At 47.9% G+C, this 20,683-nt stretch overlaps 1 protein-coding gene across 1 annotated transcript in view; it reads right to left on the bottom strand.

The window, feature by feature from the left end:
• Positions 1–1,823: 1,823 nt before the first annotated feature.
• EHD4 (EH domain containing 4) overlaps positions 1,824–20,683 on the bottom strand; it is an 84,435-nt gene continuing 65,575 nt past the window's right edge. The window contains exons 5-6 of the mRNA XM_068964008.1: positions 12,611–12,775; positions 1,824–5,692 (exon numbers count right to left, since the gene is read on the bottom strand). Of these exons, the coding sequence (XP_068820109.1) occupies positions 5,156–5,692; positions 12,611–12,775 (702 nt within the window). The 3' untranslated portion in view covers positions 1,824–5,155. The remainder of the gene's footprint in view (positions 5,693–12,610; positions 12,776–20,683) is intronic.

Raw genomic sequence — 20,683 nt, 5'->3', positions numbered from 1 at the left:
GAGAAAAAACAAACATTATATATTAATGCATGCATATGGAATCTAGAAAGATGGCACTGATGAACCTATTTGCAGGGCAGCAAGGGAGATGCAGACACAGAGAACAGACTTGCAGACACAGTAGGGGAAGGAGAGAGTGGGACGAATTGAGACAATAGCATAGAAACACATACATTACCATGTGTAAAACAGAGAGCAAGTGAGAATTTGCTGTGTAAAACAGGGAGCTCAACCTAGAGGGGTGGGATGGGGTGGGAGATGGGACGGGTTTCAGGATGGAGACATGTACACCTGTGACTGATTTGGGTTGATGTGTGGCAAGGGCCAACACGATACTGTAGAGCAATTTTCCTCCAATAATTGTATTTTGTTCTATATTTTTCAATATTGTACAATTATAATTTTTGATATTAAAAAGAAATCCTTTCCTTCTAGAAGTCCCCCTCTATAATTTTGTTTCATCTCCCATCAAGAGCCTTGGCCCAGGCATCCCATGTGATGTGAGCACCAGAGGACAGGATGGAGCCGCATGGCCCTTTGTACCCAGATCTCAACAGAGGTGGTTGTATTTGAGGTTGTTGGGTAGGTTGTTAGGAAACTGCTCTTCTTTTTCCCAAGTGCAACTGTAATAAAGCTACTGTACATGATACCAGGACCAGCTTCTCTTGGGCTGTGACTGACTACAGCCCCTGGTCAGAATCTTGTTGGTTAGTACAGATTTGGAATGATTGTGTTGCAAGTAACTGAAGTTTCAAGTCAAATGCGTTCACACAATATAAATGTAACATACTGGTCCATGTAACTGGAAAGTCTGGCAGGAGGAGGACTTTAGGTGAAGTTTGATCCTGGAGCTCAAATGATGCCACCACAGGTTTGGATTTCCTTTGCCTTTCTCAATGCCCCCTTCATCTTCATGCTCCATGGGGTAGTTGCTGCCAGCCTAAATCCTCCAGCACCACTGGGCTCTTCTCTCAAAGCTATTTATGTTGTTGTACCAATAGGCTCACTTCTTTGAACTGCACGGTTCAGAAAAGAGAGAACATCTTCCTGAGAGTTGGAACAGAAGTCTGAGGGACCTCTCATAATCACATGTCAATTTCTGAACCATTTCTGTGACCAGGTGGATGAAATACTCTAATTGGCTCAGCCAACCAGGATCCATCCTGGAAAGAAGTAGGATCTATCTCCCCAAACTTCACCATTTAGTTTGACGGTGGGGAAGTAGAGAGTGGCCTGCAAAAGGAAATCCAGTCTGGATCACTAAAAGGGTAAGTGGAAGCCAGTGTGAAAGCTCCAGATGTCTACTATGGGTGCTCTGCACCTGCTAGGCATGGCAAGAGGCAGGAGCAGTGCCAGCCAGCCAGGGGTTGTACCCTAGCACTATGGCACCCTCAGGTGCCCGGCCAGCCTCAGTGCTAGAGAAGCCATCTCCTGAGTGCTCAGTGATGCCCCGTCCCCAGCCTCAGAAGAGTCTCCTCGACGGTCCCTTCCAGTCTTGGCTTCCAGTCACTCTTGGTCGGTGCATAAACCCCCTTCAGTGCCTGCTTCCAGACTTGGCCTCTGCCCACATCAGATGGAGCTGCTTTCCTGCTGAAGAAGCCCCCATCTCCCACCTAGAGAACATGCAGGAAGAGACAAGGGTCACAGGGATGGTGTGCCAAGGGGCACGCCCATCCCTTAACTCCTCTGCTGTTTCAGAATGGTTCCAAGGGATGCCTGCTTTATTCCCAAGACAACTGGCACACAGTCACTGAAAAACCAGAGCCAATGGGAAAAAGTGACTTTTTTCAGAAGTTTATTGATAAGTAGACTGTCTTTTTTTGACATTTTGAAACAAGATTACAAAAAAAATAGAAGCATTGTGTATTAATAGCATTTTTTGGCTAATTAACATGTCGCCTGGTACACTCAAATTCGGCCCATGTTTACCTGGAAAAAAACTCAGTGGTTGTCTGTCCTAAGAAAGTTACTCTTCTGCCACATTCCATGGAGGAAATAAACAGTGCCTCTTTAAACGCTTTGCTTATCTCCAAGGCAATCTGTCCATGGCATTGCTCTGGGCATCAGGAAAGGGCAGAGCTGCAAAGTGGAAAGGTCCCGGTGGTAGCTGTTAAGCCATGACTCTGGTGGTTAAACCCCATCCTACCTGGTGGACTCCAGTATAAGACATTCCCAGTGTTTTACAGGGGCAGCTACTGAGACCCAGTGGACACAGTGAAGGGCCATGGTTGGAGCGGTCGGGCCAGGCTCTGCTGAGGCCTTTCCTGTGGGTCTGATAGTGGGGTGGGGGTTGGAGGAGAGCACAAGGCATTTGGCTTCTTCTCACAAGCTGACCCACCTGGACACCAGTCCCATGATATGGAATAAGAATCCAACTCCTTAAGGCCCACCGCTCTGTGGGAGGAGCCACAGCCCCCAATCCAGGTGTTACTGTTGCACAATGACAAGTGTTCCAGAGAAGCCAGTTCAGCCCCAGCGAAGCAAAAGCCAACTGAATGCACGGCCCTCCCCATGAAGAGTGGCCCCACCCCAGGCCATCCAAGCATGTGGTGAGGAAAGAATCCACGCAGGACGCCAAGCAGCTGGACATCAGCGTGTGGCCACAGAGCTGTACTCTGTGATCATGAGCTGTACACAAAACAGACTTGAGATTCTTAGGTTTTCTTCTGTGGAGTCATGGACAGCATGGAGAGTTTGAGAGTTCTAGAGTTCAGTTGCTTCCAACCCCCAGCCATCCATGAGTGCTCTAGGGAGGGGATTCTTGGACAGCCGGGTGGTACTGGGAGGACAACACAGTCGGCCAAGGTATCCAGATCCTGAGGGCTCTGTGTTATCAGCCCTGCTGCACATGGTCAGGGGGTAACAGGTGTTTTGGATCCAGACTCAAGGAACTCTGTGCAGGTCCTGGGGAGATAAGGGTCCTCACTTGGCTGCCATTCCTAATAGTTTCCAGTGTTTTTCTTTCCAATCAACTTTTCACAATGGGTGACTTCAGGTTTTAAAAGAAGATATTAACAAAAATGGACATGCAAATTCATTTTTCTTCATTTTTTTCCTCAGCATTTAGCTGACAGATGATCTGCCAAGGTCATGGGGTGGTGGGGTGGGGATCACCCATGAGGTGTTTCTATCCTCGTAGCATCAGAAACCTCCTCTCCAGCTCCTCTAAAACAATATTCCTCTATGTCAGTATATAGACAAAATCTACATATACACACATTAATAAGTGTCAAAAATATATACTCAAGGGACATATGTGTATATATTTATCTTTACATGACAGCTGAACATAGCAAGATCAATCTGAGTGGAAATCAGCTAACTCTGGCATCTCCAAACCTCTGGACAAATGAACTCTCTCTCCTCCTCTCTCAATCTTGTCCTTTGTTGGAATCAACTATGCTTACATGCCTGGGTGGTCCTCAGGTGTTTGCAGAACCATCTGCTCAGATTACAGTACTGGAATTACAAATGTCTCTTTTCTATGTGTCTAATTAATTTAAAAGTGCTCATTAAGACTAAATCCATGTTATGTATTTACTTCTCTTAAAGCTAAATTATTTAGAAAGTAAGCTAGGGAGCATGAGGGCTGGTAACTGGGTTAATGTTTCTCTAAAATAAATGTCTTTAAATCTGCAGTTCTGCCCTTGATAACATCAGGGGGAAAAAAAAATGTGGTTTTGGGAAGACTTGGATGGGACTGTTTGGATTTCCTTCATTTTTGGTGCCGGCAGGGTTCCAGGCTATGTGGCCATCACAACAGTGATGAAATACCATCTCTCTTTTACTGCATAAGTAATGGTGATGGAAAGCCACCTGCATCCCGCATCTGGAGCCCACATAGAGGCTGACCTCCATTGGTCACAGGCGTTTGGGTGAGTGGTCCAAAGAGATCCACAGGGGCCCTGGGAGAGAGAACACTCAGGAGCTGATGTATAGCTAAGCGCCCAAACCCTGCCTCATGAGGCATCCGTGGTATGAACCACACAGATTCTGAAGAAAAGGCTTTATATGAGAGATTCCATCTTGTTTCTGCATAAAGGCCTTTATCTTTTATACAGAAACTGTATTTAAAAAACTGGACATGATAAAAATGCCCATCTTCTTGTTATAAAAATAGTTTCTAACACTAGTAGACCGACTTCATCCACCTGATAGCCAGTGAGGGTGGGCAGGCCCCTCATTCCCTTTGTGTCCACAGGGCCAGGACAGTGCATGCACCAAGCCATGTTTTTGCTGAATTTAAATCCTGCCATCAACCAAGGAGCCTTGGAGACATGGGACCACGCTAACTGAGGACTGGGGAAAGCCACCTCTTTTCTTCCTCTAGTTTAAATGATAATCTTTGCTACAAACTGTTGGACAGACAAGTAAAGCTCATCTTCAGATTTCAACGTGACTAGAATACTAGAAATCTTGCCAGGGGTTAGTAAAGGTTGTGAGTTCCAAATTCCTAACCGAACACAACTTTGCTGGGAAGGCTCTGAGTTTGGGGGAGCCCTGGGAAGGCCGGCCAGTGGATGCTGTGGGGGACACTCCCTGTGGCCTGGCTGCCTGTGCCGTGGGCCAGCAGAGGGACGGGAACATGCAGACAAGGTGTGTCCTCCCCTCTAAGCCGGAGCAGCCCTCTTCTCTTTGGTAGATAGTTTGGAGAGAACAGAAACCTCTGCTATTGTTTTGTTTTGTTTTTTTCCACTCTAAATAAAGCAGGGAACAAAATAAATAAGCTGGTCTTTGCTGCCTCCCGTTGCTCTCTGAGGGAGAGCTGGGCTCATAACAATGAACAGTCCAGTGGAGCTTAGCAGTGCCCCCGGCTCACTCCCTGTGGTTCCTGGGATTCCACATCCGAGTTTCTCCAGGCTTCCAAGGACTTCCTAGAAGCCTTCCTGGAATCTCCCTTTGTTCTCAACCCTTCAAACTTCATATCCATCCCCTCCCCCCAATATTTTAATAGAAACTCAGGGAATTTTAAGGTAAAAGGACCTGATCTAGGGTCCAATGTCTGCCCTTCCCATTCTACAGATGGGGAAACTGAGGCACAGGGCAGGCAGTGAATCACCCAGGGTCACTCAGTGAGCTGGTGACAGGGTGGGCCTCAGGCCCAGGCTGCCCTGATTCCCGCCCCACACTGCCTTCCCTGTGAGTGGTCTGCCCCTTAGTCGGCCTTGGACAAGGACTTCCTGTGGGAGGGTGGCACGAGATGGGGGGGCAGGCTGCTGGGCAGCTCGTAGCCACTGAGCTTGATCTTTATGAGGTGCTTGGCCAGCGCGAACTCCTCCTCGTCCAGCATGCCATCGCCGTCACAGTCAGCCAGCTTCCAGATCTTGCCTAGGACGCTGTTGGGCAGCTTGGAGGTCACCATCTCCTTCTTGGCGTTGATGCCCGATATCTTTCCGTTGATGGGTGACAGGGTGTAGAAGAGCTCGTCGTAGACAGGCTTGTCTTTGGCCACGACCCACTCCTCCTCATCGGCACCCTCCTTGGCGCCCTCCCCGTAGCCCTGGTTGAAGGGGCTCTCGGCCGTGCCGTCGAAGGCGCCACCCTGCACGAGCGGCGGGGGCATGCTCATCTCCTCCTGGCTAATGAGGTTCATCAGTGACGAGATCTTATTGGTCAGCATGTTGTCCACGGCCTCAATCAGCTTGGGCTTCAGCGAGTGGAACTTGGTGAAGTCATAGTTCTCAAGCTTTTCCTGGAAAAGGAGAAACCACAGACTTGGTTAAAGCCCTCCTGCAGGAAGCAAACAAGGAGAGGGGTGGCTGGAGGGGGACAAATGATCCCTTAAACCCGGAAGCCCATACACGGGGCTGTCCAGAACTCTCTCTTTGGTATGGTTCCCATATCTGAACTCACCAGGTGTGGCTTTTGGAACAAGAGGCAAGATACATGGGATGCAATGTTTTCCTGCAGTAGCTGACCGAGGTTAGTAACAGCATGAGGGACAGTGAACCCCTAGGACTTTGAGACAAAATTCCTTCACCCTGCCTTTTTTATTTTTAAGCACTCTGGAGATCTAGTATTTTAGCTTTTAAAGAATTTTACATACCTTACATACTTCAGCTGATCTTTACAACAATGCTGAGAGTTAGGAAGGGCAGGTATTAGTAAGCTACAGAGAGCACAAAGGGTGTACTGGCAGAGTCAAACCAGAGCCCAGGCCTCCTGCCACTTGGCTAGCTTCTTAGTGCTGTAATGTGAAGCTGTGATAGAGCTGTCCGTAGAACCTATTTAAGTAAAAGTGATTACTGAAAGATTATGGTGACCAGTTAAAAAATAGTTTACAGTACAAATACGTAAAAGTTGAAACTGCTAAGAGAGAGAGGAGGAGGGATGACAAGTGTCAGTCACTCAGTTATGTCCAGCGCTTTGCGACCCCATGGACTGTATAGCCTGCCAGGATCCTCTATCCATGAAATTCTCCAGGCAAGAATATTGGAGTGGGTTGCCATTCCCTTCTCCAGGGGATCTTCCTGACCCAGGGATTGAACCCAGGTCTCCTGCATTGCAGGCAGGTTCTTTACCATCTGAGCCACCAGGGATGGGAAGGGCAAGTACAAATGCAGCCAACAGAGCTGAGAGGTATTAGTGGGATGAGGGTTAGTCTCAGCTCCATCTCCCAGGAGAGCTGGGTGGAGCAGATAGAGCACAGCGTCTGGAGATGGCCCTAGTGGATGTGGCAGTCACCTGGCCAGGATGGGAACCGACTATAGATGCCACAGAGGTTCTGTGGATGGCTTTGTAGAAATAGTCCTTCCTGCTTTGGTTTTCCTTGGTTACTCACCTTCCTTCCATCCATCCATCCATCCATTCATCCATCTAATTCAGCATTTACTGACCATCTGTTACATGCCAGGCCCTGTTCAGGAATGTAAATATGAAAAGCCACAGTCTCTGCCTTCAGGGAACTCATATTTCAAAAAGGGCTTGACTTAGTTTACAGTGAAACAATGATAACATAAAATAGAATAAAGTCATTAACAAAGGGAAAAGACAAGAAAGTGAAAGAAAGAGGGAAGGAACCATCACATCAGACCATGCAGGCTGTGAAAGGCTATGTTCCTCAGCTGCCCTGGCTGGGGCCCAGGGATCATACCCCTTTGCTGTCGGCGGGGAAAAACCACCTGGTTATCACAAGAGATTAATCCTCTCTGGTCCTGAACTGTGAGAGTCACTCAGGGGATTTTTAAAAGGGGCCTGAAAAATCTAGTGAAAATGTCTTCTACAGCAGTTCTGCCAAATAAATGAAAAGAATTCCAGACATGGTGGTTTTTATTTGGGCTCTATGTGAAGTATTTCTGTTTGGACAATCCCAGAGGGCCAGGGAGGGGCCATCCAGGGGTGTGGTTTTCTGGACATGAGGCAGGGAGACTCCTGAGGGCAAGAGCTTTCACATACATACCCCTCGGACCTGACTGTTCTGGACAGAAGTCATGGGACAGGTAGTTAGAAAAAAAAAGCAACTCTGTGTCACCATAAATACCACACTTTCATTGTAAATAACTGGGGAAAATCTAGTAAGCAAAAAATATCTTAAATCACTTATAATACCATCACCCAGCAATCACCTTTGCTAACATTTTGGGTGGGATACATTTATAGCCATTTTAGTAAACACACATACATACACACACACTTTTTAGCTGAAATAAGACAAAACTATTTAACAACCTGCAGTTTAAAGAAATAATGTATCATAGCCTTTTATGATATCAATTTTCCACAACCTTTTTAAAAATTTAAAATTTTATCTGATTTAATTTTTAAAACTGAACTATGGTTGACTTACAATATTGTGTTAGTGTCCAAAAAAGTGATTCAGTTTTATATATACATAACCTTTTTCAGATTCTTTTCCATTATAGGTTGTTATAAGATACTGAATGTAGCTCCCTGTGCTCTACAGCAAAAACTTGTTATTACTCAGCCACAACAAAGAATGAAATATTGCTATTAGTGGCAACAAGGATGGACCTAGAAATTATCATACTAAATGAACTAAAAGAAATATAAATATCATATGATATCACTTTTATGTGAAATCCAAAAAATAATACAAGTGAACTTATTTGCAAAACAGAAACACACTCAAGATATAGAAAACAAACTTATGGTTACCAAGGGGGAAGAGGGGAGAGGGATAAATTAGGAGAATGGGAATAACACCACTATATATAAAATAAACAACCTTATTCTTAATAGCAACATGGTAATGAACTGTATAGCTGGGTCCTTCCTCCTTTACCCTGCCCCACATAGCTGGACATTTAGGTTGTTTTCAGTGGAGAATCAAAATTGGGGTCTCAAGGGTATGCTGGCAGGGCAGACATTCTGTGCTGTTATTCAAAAGTGGAGTCCTGAGCTTCAGATGGTGGAGAGGACAGAGCTGGCCGATCTCAGGAGAGGAGCTTCCAACACTCTTCTCAGGAGCACGCTCTGTGGCTGTCAGAGCAGGCTGGGCTGGGCCGACACCCGGCCAGCGGCCTGCACTCAGCTCAGAGCAGTGGGTCAGCACAGGTCTGGTTTCTAAGTTACCTTCCAGTTTTCATGTCCTCCATCCTCACTGACAGGCCACAGTCACCTGCATGTCACCCTAACATCAGCAGCAAATGATGCTGCCAACACTTTGGGCTCCTGCTGCTGGCATCTCGGTTGGTCAGCCAAGGGGACTGAGAAGAGAAAGCAGGCAGCCTACACAAAAATCCCAGTGCTGCTGGGGTAAACAAGTCTGGATTCCCCTGAGTGCACGAACACCTACCCTGTTTCCTCATGAATGAGCCTGAGCTCTGGGCACACACAGAGCCTCTGTGTCTGGCCAAGCGGACGAACGAGGGTGGTGCCCGCCCAAACTTTCCACTCGCCTGCAGGGGACGTGGATTCAGACTGCAAATCTCTGGAAAACATGCCAGGGGAAGTAGCCACATATTTGCAGAGGTGGACAGGAAGCAGCAGCAGCAGCCATTCCCGCCCTGGAGGGCACACAGGAAGTAAGTTCTATGCTCATGTGTGCGGTACCCGCCTGCTCAGTCCTGGCCAGGGGTGGGGTGGGGTCCAAGTTAAACCACGCCATCCCTGCCCTCCCCAGGGTAGCTCCAAGACTTGTTATTGGGATGAACATACACTGGGGAATTTATAAAGATTTACCCATAAACAACTGTATTCATCCAAGCCACCAAGCCTGGGATCCTGGAACTCCCTCCCAAGAGACAAAGATCAGTCCCAGCCCAGCCTTCGCTAGGCTCTTGCCTGCCCACCCGCTTCCAGCATGTACCAGAAGCATTCTGGAAACCCCTGGGAGGGTTGGGGTGGATAGCGATGGCTCTGCTGCCCTCTGCTGTTGAAATGCCGCCAACTCATCAGCTGTGGGGGCCCAGTTCTCCAAGGAGTGGGACACAACCCGGCAGCTAAACAGCATCAGCTGTGAGGCCCTGTTCTCCAAGGATAACTGTGCCACCCATCACGGTGGCCTTGCCACTGGTCCCTTCATTCTGCAGCATGGGTAGACATGCTGGTGCAGCAAATCAGATCCCCTCCCCAGGCAGGCAGTGCACTGCGGGTCACTGGCCTCCCCCGCCAGCGGGCAAAAGCCTGCAAAATACAACTGGCTCTTGGCTTCAGAGAAGAATTACCCTGTCTAGCTTGGTCCATGAGAACACAGAAAGAGCAGAGACTTAGAGCTGGCCCCGCTGAGCTCTCTGCGAGACCCTGGGATGTGCCAGAACCATAATCATCTCCAACCTTCTGCCCCTGCACTGTCCCATACACAGGAAGGCTCACTGTCTGTGACTGGAAAGATAGATGCTCAGAGGCCCTGACCCACACCCAGACCCTCAGAGCTTCCTGGCTGACAGCAAACTAGCTTGTGTAGTAAGCATGCCCTTGGGGCTTCAGGCCTGCCTTGTTCCTTGGGGATTCCCTGAAGGACTGGGGTGATGTGATCAAGGCCTGGCTGGCTTCCCAAGGAAGAATCCTTGGCCACCTTCCAGGAGTTTGCTCCAGAAACCACTGGTCTATAAGCCCTGTGAGCATCACGTCTAGATTAGGGTCTGAGAAACTCACTACCCTAGAGCCTGCTACAATATAAACAAACATACACTAACTTATGAACTCACTCAACACATATTCACTGAGTGCCTGCGACACCCCAGGAGCTGGGGAGATGGCCAAGAAAAGGACACGGGTCACTGGCTTCATGGAGTAACAGCCTTCTATGGGAGGCACTAAATAAGACACTGAATAAATTAATTATACCAAAGCTCAATGACACGTATATTGTATCAAGGAGCATACTGCCCAACAAAGGGCTTTGCTGCCAAAATGTCACTGCCAGTCACAGCCACAGCAGCACAGACTGTAACCCAGACTGGACCTCTGTAGGGGGGACAAGGATTTTTATTTTTTTGCTGTTTACTCACTGGTTTATTCCAAGGGCCTAGAACAGTGATTGGCCACAGTAGACTTAGTTACTTAGATGAATGAATAAAAGAACACAGGTGACAGGGCACCCAGGTGTCCAGTGATGGTGCTAAAGCGCCTGGGGTGGGGCCTGACCACAGCTCAGGGAAAGTTCAGGTCCTTCCTGTATCACCCAGCTACATGGGTGATGGCTGAGATGAGGGACTGCCCCTGGTGACCAGCTCAGAGAGGCCTGGGGGCCCTCTGACTGGCCAGCCCCCGCGAGCACGCTCAGGAGCAGCTCTGGTCATAGAGTTCACTTGCTCTGTACAGAGGTTCCCCGGGGACAGGCAAGGGGGCCTGTCAGGAAGACTTCAGGTCTCGGGAGCAGTGCTTTGTGGGTGGGGCATCGCAGGAGCCTCAGGAGATGGCGAAACACGGGTGCCCCATTAGGCCATTGTGCGCACAGTGTATTTACCCACAGCTACCGTTTTAGTCAAGAAACTGATTTCCCTTCCAAAATATCTGAAGGATTCAAGGGAACAGTTGTCCTTCAGTTTGGTCATGGGGTGCAGGGCATAACCCAGTTAAAGCAGAACCTACTCAGGAAGAGGCCCCAGGAACCCTCAAATTAGCCATCTTGTGACGAGAAAAAAAAAAATCCAATCCATTGTCTCAGTACAGGAGTATCAATTTCACTTAAAAAAATATATATATTTCTATATATTTTTTAAGCTGACTAAACCATTTTTGACCAGATCTTATCTACCAGATGCATTCACCTTGATCCCAGGTATTGCAACAGTAAGTGTAACCCACTCCAAATTTAGCATGTACTTTATAATGTTAATATAGTTAACATTAACAAACCTCTCAGGATTGACGCTGCCCCTCCTGAGGCCTGATCTTGCCTCCACTACTGATTCTTCCTCCTCCCATCCCCCCTCCTCCCTGCAGGCTGGCCCGAGGCTCACAGGCCCAGAGTCTCCAGGGTACGGCCAGTGTGCTGTAAGCTCTCTTTGGCTCAGGTAGTGTTCTTTGAAATTCAGAGCCAAAATCTGAAAACCAGGGGACTTTACGTACAAATCCAGATCTCTAGCTTCTCATGAACCATCCAGGTCTGCACTCTCATAGAGCAGTGATCACCGGGAGGACAGGGCCTCCCCACTGAGGAGGGAGTAGGTATTCCCCAGTCTACTCCCATCGTGGGCCCCACAGATTCTCATCACACTTGCAGAACTCTCTTCCTCTCAGTAGAGACATATTCTTCAGAGCCCACATTTCTACCAAATGTGAGAAAATAAGAGGTGCATGGCCCGGTTTCCTTTCGCTTGGCCAGCCTGCCTCACTTGTTCCAGTTACTACTGGCTGGTGGCTGCAGGAATCTGAACTGTGTTGCCTGCTTTCCAGAAAGGACTGTGGCCTCCAGTGCAGATGGGTCCTTGTACTGGACAAGGAGATGGTCCTGCTCTCTGAGGAGCCAGATGGGGCGGTCTCATTGGCCTCCCTCCTCGCAGGTGGGGAGGATAAGGTCAGTGTTGAAATCAGAGGTTGCCTAACACCACTGCCAGAAGGTGGACATGTTGGTCAGGCCAGGGTGGTAGCATCCGCTCGGAGTCATCTGGGCCTGCCCAGACACAACACAGTGACTCTGAAATTAGGACAAAGGCTGCCTGAAGCTGACCTTTCAAGGAAACCTTCAGTGAGCACAGCTCGCTGTCCCCAGCGGACTCCAGCCATGGCCACAGCCCACCATGGCTTCTCACCGGGTTCCTGAGCCTGCAGTAGCAACACTGCCCAAGCACATAACCGCGTGCGGCAGTGCTGGGGAGGGCTGGTTTGAGAAGGCCCCCTGAAACTGACCTCTAAGGTCACTCTCAGCTCTAATTCCCTAAAGGCTCTGGGATTCTAATAAAACAGGTATCACCTCAGTGTTAAAACAACCTTGAAGACAGCATAAGGAAGCTATTCAGAGGATTTTTCAGGCAAGCTTAATTTACTTCTTGAAATGTTTCCCCTTTCTGTTTAAATGTTTCAGGAGGCAGGCAATTTCCGCTTTATTCACAGGGGCCTATAATCATGGATTACTAGGAAAACAAAAACACTGCGTTCTCCTCCATTCTAAACCATGAAACCCGCATGTGTACCCAGCAGCCAGCGGGACCAGGTGGCAGTGCCCCTCCAACCTCACCGGTGGTGCTGTGATGGGCCTCCATACCTGCATGGCCTTGACCTTGGGGAAGTCCCCTGCAGAGATGTGGTATTCTCGCTGCAGCTGAATGTAGATTTCTGGCAACCTGCTGATAAGTTCTCTCTTCTTGTTCTCTTTTCCAAACATACTTGGCATCTCCTTCTTCAGGAAGCTGATGATGTAGGCATGTACCTGAAGGGGTATATGTCAGTGAGGATGTGCCATTTAGAAGAGATGCAAACAAGATGGCAGCTTCATGCACCGTAACACGTAACAGGCACCCCAAGGGCCATGGTCCTTGGGACCGGAGGAGGGTGAGAAGCTGGTGGAAAGGGATGGGGGTGCTGGGTGGGAAAGAGCCTGGTTCTGGCGACTAACCTAAGACCTAAGAGAAAGGTCCACCAGGGCTGGTATCCAGGAGCACCAGGAAATGAAGCTGAGGCTGATGGGCATGGAAATCTGTGAACAGTGAGATGAGGACTCGCCTAACTTCCCTTTAGACAGTTTAGATCTCAAGACCAGTGAGGTCATTTCTGCACAAGACCAGCTGCCTAAGACCAGGCCGGAAAACAGAAGTGCCCTGTGGGAGAGGGAGACCTGGTACACGAGGGGGGAGCCCCAGAAACCTTGGTCACTTAGGGTTAGCTGGCCTGGCACTGTTACCCGAAGAGTGGTGAATTCCGATGGGAGGGCTCTGCTTGGCCCGTGTCACCTCCTTCCCTAAAAGCTCCACCCTTCTACTGATCTCCAAATTTAGGATGTTAAGAAACGCTCATAACAAAGGTTCTCTTTGTATATCTAGAATTCTACAGAGTAATTTAGAAGCCAAGAAAATAAATAAGAAAAGATGAGAAGGCAGTGATTACAAAAAGAAAATGATTATGTAGCTATGGAAAATTCTATTAAAGAAAATAGATGCCTACTATAATCTTGTGGAAGAATGGAAATTGGATAGAGTGGGTAAGCAGATACATTCCATGGCTCAGTTGAGGGCCTCTGTGTATGGATATACACCAGGCACAGCCAAACACATTTTGCTAAGATTTGAACACTAAAGTAAGTGCACAGTGCAAATGCTGACATGCTTGGACCAGACAATGCTAACTTCTCCTCCTGTATGAAGGTCACTTTAACATAAGCACACCCTGTGCTGCCTGGCTATTTCTGCAAGTATGACTGGGACAGATGGTTGGATAGCATCACTGACTCAATGGACACGAAGCTGAACAAACACTGGGAGACAGTGGAAGACAGGAAAGCCTGATGTGCTGTAGTCCATGGGGTCGTAAAGAGTTGGACACAACTTAGCAACTGAACAACAACAGCAACCATAGATTGGGAGAGATGCTTTTAAACCTTCCTGTCACTGGTAAACTTACTTTTCAAATTAAAACAACTTAAAATATTTGCACAGTTCTTCAAGCTAACTAGAGAAATCCAAGGTTTGGGAATCCTTTTATTTAGAATGATGGGCTTTAACTGCATTCCTGAAGATACGATGAATAAGTATTAAAACCTGGAAGACAAGTAATTTCCTTGGCTGGATTAGTTACCTGGCTTGGTTTGGATGGGGTGGGGGAGGGCCATGTGTAGCTCCAAAGGACTCGGAGGGGTTGCCACATTCCACTGGGAAGAATGAACTGTCACCAGCTGTCCTTGCATTATTTCCTTGGCCGTGGCCCTCCTGGAACCTCTGGACCTGTGGACCCCTCTCTCCACCTGCCCTGCTTTGGAGGTTCCTCCCAGCTGAAGGAGCAAGTACCCCCACCGGCTTAGCCTCCTATCCACAAGGGCATCTTTCCAAGACCCCTTCCCAGAGCCCACATCTGGGGCAGCTGCCAGGGCCCTGTCCAGGGAAGGCTGACTCTCCACCCAGTCTGTGGGAATGGCACCTTGTTCTTGAACACCGCCTGATCCCCAGGGGCCTGTGTGCCCTGGGCTGGGCTGCAGGCGATATGCCCACAGCTCTCCCCACCCCGCCACGTGCTCCCCATCCCTGCCCTCGTGGTGCTCACTGCTGATGACTAGGCTGCTGGATAATGGGCCACCCTTGGACGCCAGGCCTCAGGGCCCGCCTCCTCCCACCTGTCTGGCATTACCTGAGTCGTGACCCGCAGGTGACCTGCTCGTGCTACACGCTGCTGTCAGCCTCAACCTCCACTTCCAGGAAGCTCTACTGGCCTGATCTGGGGAAGTCTCCTGATGTCCTGCCTCTGCATGGTCACCCCCTCCTGCCTTTCCCTGGGCGTCCTAAGACAATAACCCGGGGTCAGACTCGATGCATGGGCCCTGCCTTTAAGAAGATCATCATGTTACGAGGTAAATTACAGTCCTTAGAATCACAGAGTATTAAATCTAGAAGGGGTTCCTTTAAAATGATTGAATTCCTGCTTCCAGGGAATTCATATGACCCAAGGTCATACAGCTAGTTAGGAGATGCCAAGCTGGCACTAGCATTCACCTGCCTCATTCCGTACTTTACAGAATCAACTTTTGTTAATTACTTTTTGTAGGTGTGAATGAAAAATTGTACTGATGCTGCTGAAATCTGGAATTCACACCGAACTGTGTCCAATGGAACAACTTTGAGGTTTGGCTTCTGATTGTTTCTAACTCACAGGGAAGCTTTGGAAAGATCACGTACTCTTCTCTCCCCAGACTCAAAGAAATGGATGCATTATGGCACATGATGTGAGTAAAAACTGCAGTCTTCTAGGAGGACTGAGTCTTGTGAGTTTCTAAGAGCCCATCGTAAACAAGCAGCAGCCAGGGTGGCTGAAATCCTCACTCAACTTGAAAAGCTCCCTCCTGCCCTAATGCGTCCAAAGGTGTGTCCCCAGATAACGGAGGGCCGAGGGCCAGATCTGGCGAGGGTCCTCAGAAGGAGATAGAGACAGCCTGACTCTTTGTTGTTTATAATCAGAGAAAATTAATCAAGAGGAAGAGGAATAGGATAAAGCAGAGGTGGGCAGGATGGGACCTCGTTTTGGGAGGCTGGGTCAGGCCCTGCTATGGCTGCCCACTCGCTCACTGGACAATTCTGGGTGAGCTGTCCCCTCCCTGGCATCAGCTCGCTCACCCACAAACTGGAGCTGACAACCCTGACCTCACAGGTTTGTGGTTATGAGAATCAAGAGAGGGCACGTATTTGAAAGCACTTTGTCCACTAGAGAGAGGAGTAAAAATGTTAATTAACCAATGACCAGACACTAGTAGATGGAGGGGTAGTAACACCAGAGGCAGCTTATGGCTGATTAGTCCTTACTGAACAATGAATAAACTCTCCACATTTAAATAGTAACATGATTAATCTGGGTTCCAAGTTCTTCATTCACAAGCAAATGGCACTGAGCCCTGTTGAACTTCTGAACATTTCTATCTTGTCCAATTCACTCTTTCCCTTGTATAAAACTGGAAAAGTCCCTACTCATAACCAAAGGTACGCCAAATGGCTTAAAATGTCAGTTTTTTTTTTTTTTCTGGGCTAATAATGAGCAGAGAAAGATGGATTAAATGAACATGTATTTATAGTTCACATCTATACTCTGCCACAATCTCATGAACTATGTTCAGTGACAAGTGTTTGTATATCCAATGCTGAGAAGCATGTACACAGAGAGATACTGGCTATATCTACCATGGGCTTGGAGGGCAATCGCAGCAGTGAGTGTGGGAAGCTTGCAACACGCATGGACAGTAGGAATGGAAAGGCCTATGGAATCTGGATACTGGCGAGCGATGTGGAGCCAGTCAGGGCGGGAAACATGGTTCTGCATGGAAAACTTCAGGGTTGCCCAGGTTTAATATGACCTGATAGAGACCTGCACCTTCGCAAGCCCAGCTGGAAACCTGTATAGAACATTTAACCTCTGGGGATCAGCGCATTTTAAAAGTGGATTTATTATGACACAAAAACTTCAGTTCATAAGCTGAAGACCCAGACGATGAACCCATGAGGTAGTAAGTGTGAGGCTTCAAGATGCAGCTAATTGGCTCCCACTTGGGTTCCTTATTCTGTTGAAATCAAAGCCGGGACCAATAGCGGATGTGATTCTGAAGAGCCTTAAAGGGGATCCGAGGGGCCCACCCAGTCATCAGAGTCAGCCTTCAAAGAGATAGCTCCCCCGTGTATGCGGACTCAAGCTACTGACACACCCGCTTTGCAGCCTGAGGCTGCTGACTGGGCTACTTTTAAACACCGCCTGGAAGACTAAGCGTCAAAGGGACAGCTACCAGCCCTGGTAGAATGATTCTTACATAACTTAGCTTGGGTCCATGTGGCGAATTTCCAAATGTCTGATTTCTTCCCCAGAAGGAATGGGCGGTACAGACAGACTGGAAAGCTCGGTCCTCCAAGCCACATATGATGAAGAGGAGAACACACTTTGAAGATGAAACTAAATTCCACAGAACTATACTAAATGCCCCAAACCACTGACATCTCCTTTCCTTTCTCACTTTTAGTTTGTTCCTTCCTCAAATGTTGACTCATTTTTTAACTGAACAAAGATCTCCAAGTGGGTGGGAACCCTTCCTATTCATGAGCAGTGTATTTATAAAAGGTGGGGTCCTAAAGTAAACTTGCCTTGCTTTTTACCTTTGTGCATTTACCCCACAAACTACTATGATTTAGAGTTTGAATCTTATTTCATTAAAAAAAATTTTTTTTTCACGTTGACCAATTTTTTCAAGTCTTTATTGAATTTGTTATGATACTGCTTCTCTTTTATGCTTTGGTTTTTGGTTGCCAGGCATGTGGGATCTTACCTCCCCAGCCAGGGATCAAATCTGCACCCCCTCCATTGGAAGGCAGTCTTAACTACTGGATCACCAGGAAAGTTCCTGAATTTTAACTTGGCTATTTTAATGATACTGAATAAAAGTAAACTCATATTTTCTAAACCTTTGGTGGGGGCTTTTCCCAAACAGATTACTCTAAAAAACCATGAAATGAAACTTGACTGGCATCTGAGATTATGAACAGTCTTCAAAGAAAGATGTCTACTGATATCATAAGATATATACTCTTTGAGGCTAACCAAAAAACTCACTCTAAAGATTTCCTGTTCCTTTAAATAAAGGACTGGGATTAAAAAATGTAAATAGAAAAAGTAGGGAAATCATTAAGTTTCAAGAGATCTTTAGTAAGAGTGCCATTTTTCATATTATGGGAAATGTCATAGTTGTGATACTTTGATTACTGCAGAACTCAGCAGGACATTAACAATGCCATTTCTGGCTTTTATTTCAGGATGGGCCACAGATTCTACCTAATTATGGTGGTCTATAAAGAGACACACTCCACCCACCAACTCAGAGCTTCCCTGGTGGCTCAGTGGTAAAGAATCTGCCTGTAATGCAGGAGAGGCAGGTTGAATCCCTGAGAAGATCCCCTGGAGAAGGAAATGGCAACCCACTCCAGTATTCTTGCCTTGGAAACCCCACGGACAGAGGAGACTGGCAGGCTATAGTCCATGGGGTCACAAAAGAGTCAGATACAACTTAGCAACTAAACAACATACCTGTGCAGATCTGACACCTGCCAGGTGATATCTGGAATCTTATCCTTTGCATACTTTCAAAAATCACAGCTCGACAAGCTTCTAAACTTTGTAGGGTTTATGTGGATGGAGACTATTACAGAATAATCAGAATGACAGATTAATGCAGAAAGCAAGGGCATAGTAAAGACCAACAGATGCTGTCCATGCTGCATTTCAGGTGAATGCTTTCCAGACCAGGGGGTGAGGCCCTGGTTTGAATCTATAACTTCAGGCTGGGAAGTTTTGGGTAAGTAAGGTCACCTTTCTGAGCTTCATTTCCCTTGTATGAGAAATCAATGTCCAACTTTGCGTACTGTGGGCAGGATCAGATAAAATAACATATGCAATGCAAATCGTGGGGCTTCTAGAACATTATAGACCCTCAGTCAAGGTTGGCCTGCCAAAGGAAAACTGGATCAGGAAAAAGAAAGATGAATATATCAAAACCCAAGAGCATTTTTATGAAACAGGAACACTTCAAAGAGCAAAGCTCAGGTGACCCCTTGTCCATTTCAGCAACAAGTTCACAAATGGAACATAAAACTGCAGACGGTGTAGGAAGTGGATGGCACTGGTTAGTGGTCAAGGCTACTGTGCTGAGTTCAGCTTCTTCTCTGCCTGAGACTGTTTCCTGCCCCCCTGCCAGCCTTGTGCCGCCCCAGGAACACACTGGCACAGCTCAGGCTGGAAACATCCGTACTTCAAACATTTTCCTTTATGAAAAGGAACAAGCCAGATACTATTCTTAGGAAGAAGAAAAAAAAGAAGACCAGCTTTTTTCCTAGAAGTAAGCTCAGCAATTTGACTGCCCCCTGCCCCACCCCCCGCCTCTACACAAGGGCTTTCATTATTCCCGTGTCAGTACACACAGCAGCATTCTGTGCCTCTAAACCCAGGCCACGCCAGCCCCTTCACAGGGCCCAAGGTGCCAGGATGGCAGCAAAATCCCATGCGCTTGGCACCCCCAATGAGCCTTTTGCCTTTTACTTATTTATATGATCGAACATAGCTGCATCTTGAGTTACCAGGCCCTCAACGATGCCTCATAAATTAAAAAAAAATTCCATGGATATTTAAAAAGTTAAAAGATCTTGAAATCTGCAAAGGCTATGACGTCATTTACCAGCCTTGGTTATACAATCATTTTGGGTATTACATACCCTGAAGGTGAATTTCAGTTATATCAGCCAGAGAAGAGAAAGACCACATACCAGGGGGTCACTAACTCGGCAAAAACAGACTTCCTGCCACTGAGCCAGGGAGGGAAATCATCTCAGGAGAGCTGCAAATTAGTGGATTTACAAGCCTTGTAGAACTGGAACAAAAGTGGCTGTTCCGGGAAGGAAGCAGCCTGTACAAGCAGAAAAGATAAAGAGCTACGACTCAGGAGCACAGGTGACTGCAGATCAGCGGAACCACATGGGTGGAGGGTGTGAAAAAGCCTTAGGGGGAGCAAGAGGAAAGAGCAGATCCAGGGATGATGGGCGGGGTAGCAGCCATGCGGGTGTCTGGTCGCAGCCAGGAGGGATGCTGCCCTGAGCACATGGGCATGCAGGCAGTGAGGAGGGGCTGGACGGCTGGTCACCAGCACGTCGGTCACCCTCAGTGGAGCCCTCCCTGCTCCCTGCCCGAGCCAGGTCCCTTCTCAGAGCACAGTGTCTACACCTGGGCACTCACAGCTCACCATTCTCAAGAGGGGAGTTTGGCGCCCCCTCCTTCCCCTGACTAGGCTGCCCAGCCCTGGCCTAGGGTGCTGTTGACTGAAGTAGGCAAAGTAATGGTAGACTCTAGATGGCTGGCCTGTGGGCCCCTAGGCCAGAGCAGAAGCCACTCGTGGTGCAGCAAGAGGAAGTGGGGAGATGCAGGTTCTCTGCCATCAGAAGCTGAAGGAAAAATGAGGCCTCCTGACCAGGGATCTGGAGAGGCAGGCCCGGGACTGCTTCTAGCAGAAGGGACAAGGCCAAAGCAGAAGGTTAGACTGGAAGCCAGGAGGGCTGTCTTTAGTCTTTTGTCACTAAAGACCTCTGGTTCCCAAACTCAACTGATCATCAGAATCACTCAGGGAGCTTTACACACAGACACACAGACACACAGACACACAGACAGACAGACAGACAGACAGACAGACACACACACACACACTCTACCCCCAATCAGAGGCTCTGGGGCAGGGCTTGGGAACTTACATTGCTTAAAGCTCCTGGACGCTTCTGATGATCACTGGGACTAGATAAACTCTGGAGGCACTTGTGGTGTTAGAGGACTATCATTTTATGAAATGTATATATAGCTTTTAAAGAACTTTTTTTTTTTTCTGTACTTTTTCTTAGAGGAAGAGGAGTCACATGCTCCCCTCTCTTCAGAGGCACAGCAAAATAGACTATGCTGTTAACACGAGGGTGGTTAGATCACTGCCCACCACCTGGAGGCACAGACTCCTGGGGCTGCTAAAAGGCTCAGCCATGAGGCTGGAGAGTGGGAACCACAGCCCAGAATGGGGATATGGTGTACCCCTTCCCGAAATGGCATAGTTGGTGGGCTGGGCTGAGCCAACTTC

The sequence above is a fragment of the Capricornis sumatraensis genome, chromosome 2 (assembly GCF_032405125.1).
Source record: "Capricornis sumatraensis isolate serow.1 chromosome 2, serow.2, whole genome shotgun sequence".
NCBI classification, from domain to species: Eukaryota; Metazoa; Chordata; class Mammalia; order Artiodactyla; family Bovidae; genus Capricornis; species Capricornis sumatraensis.
The sequence above is the reverse complement of the archived record's forward strand: the minus strand, read 5'-3'. Positions and strand labels throughout refer to the sequence as shown.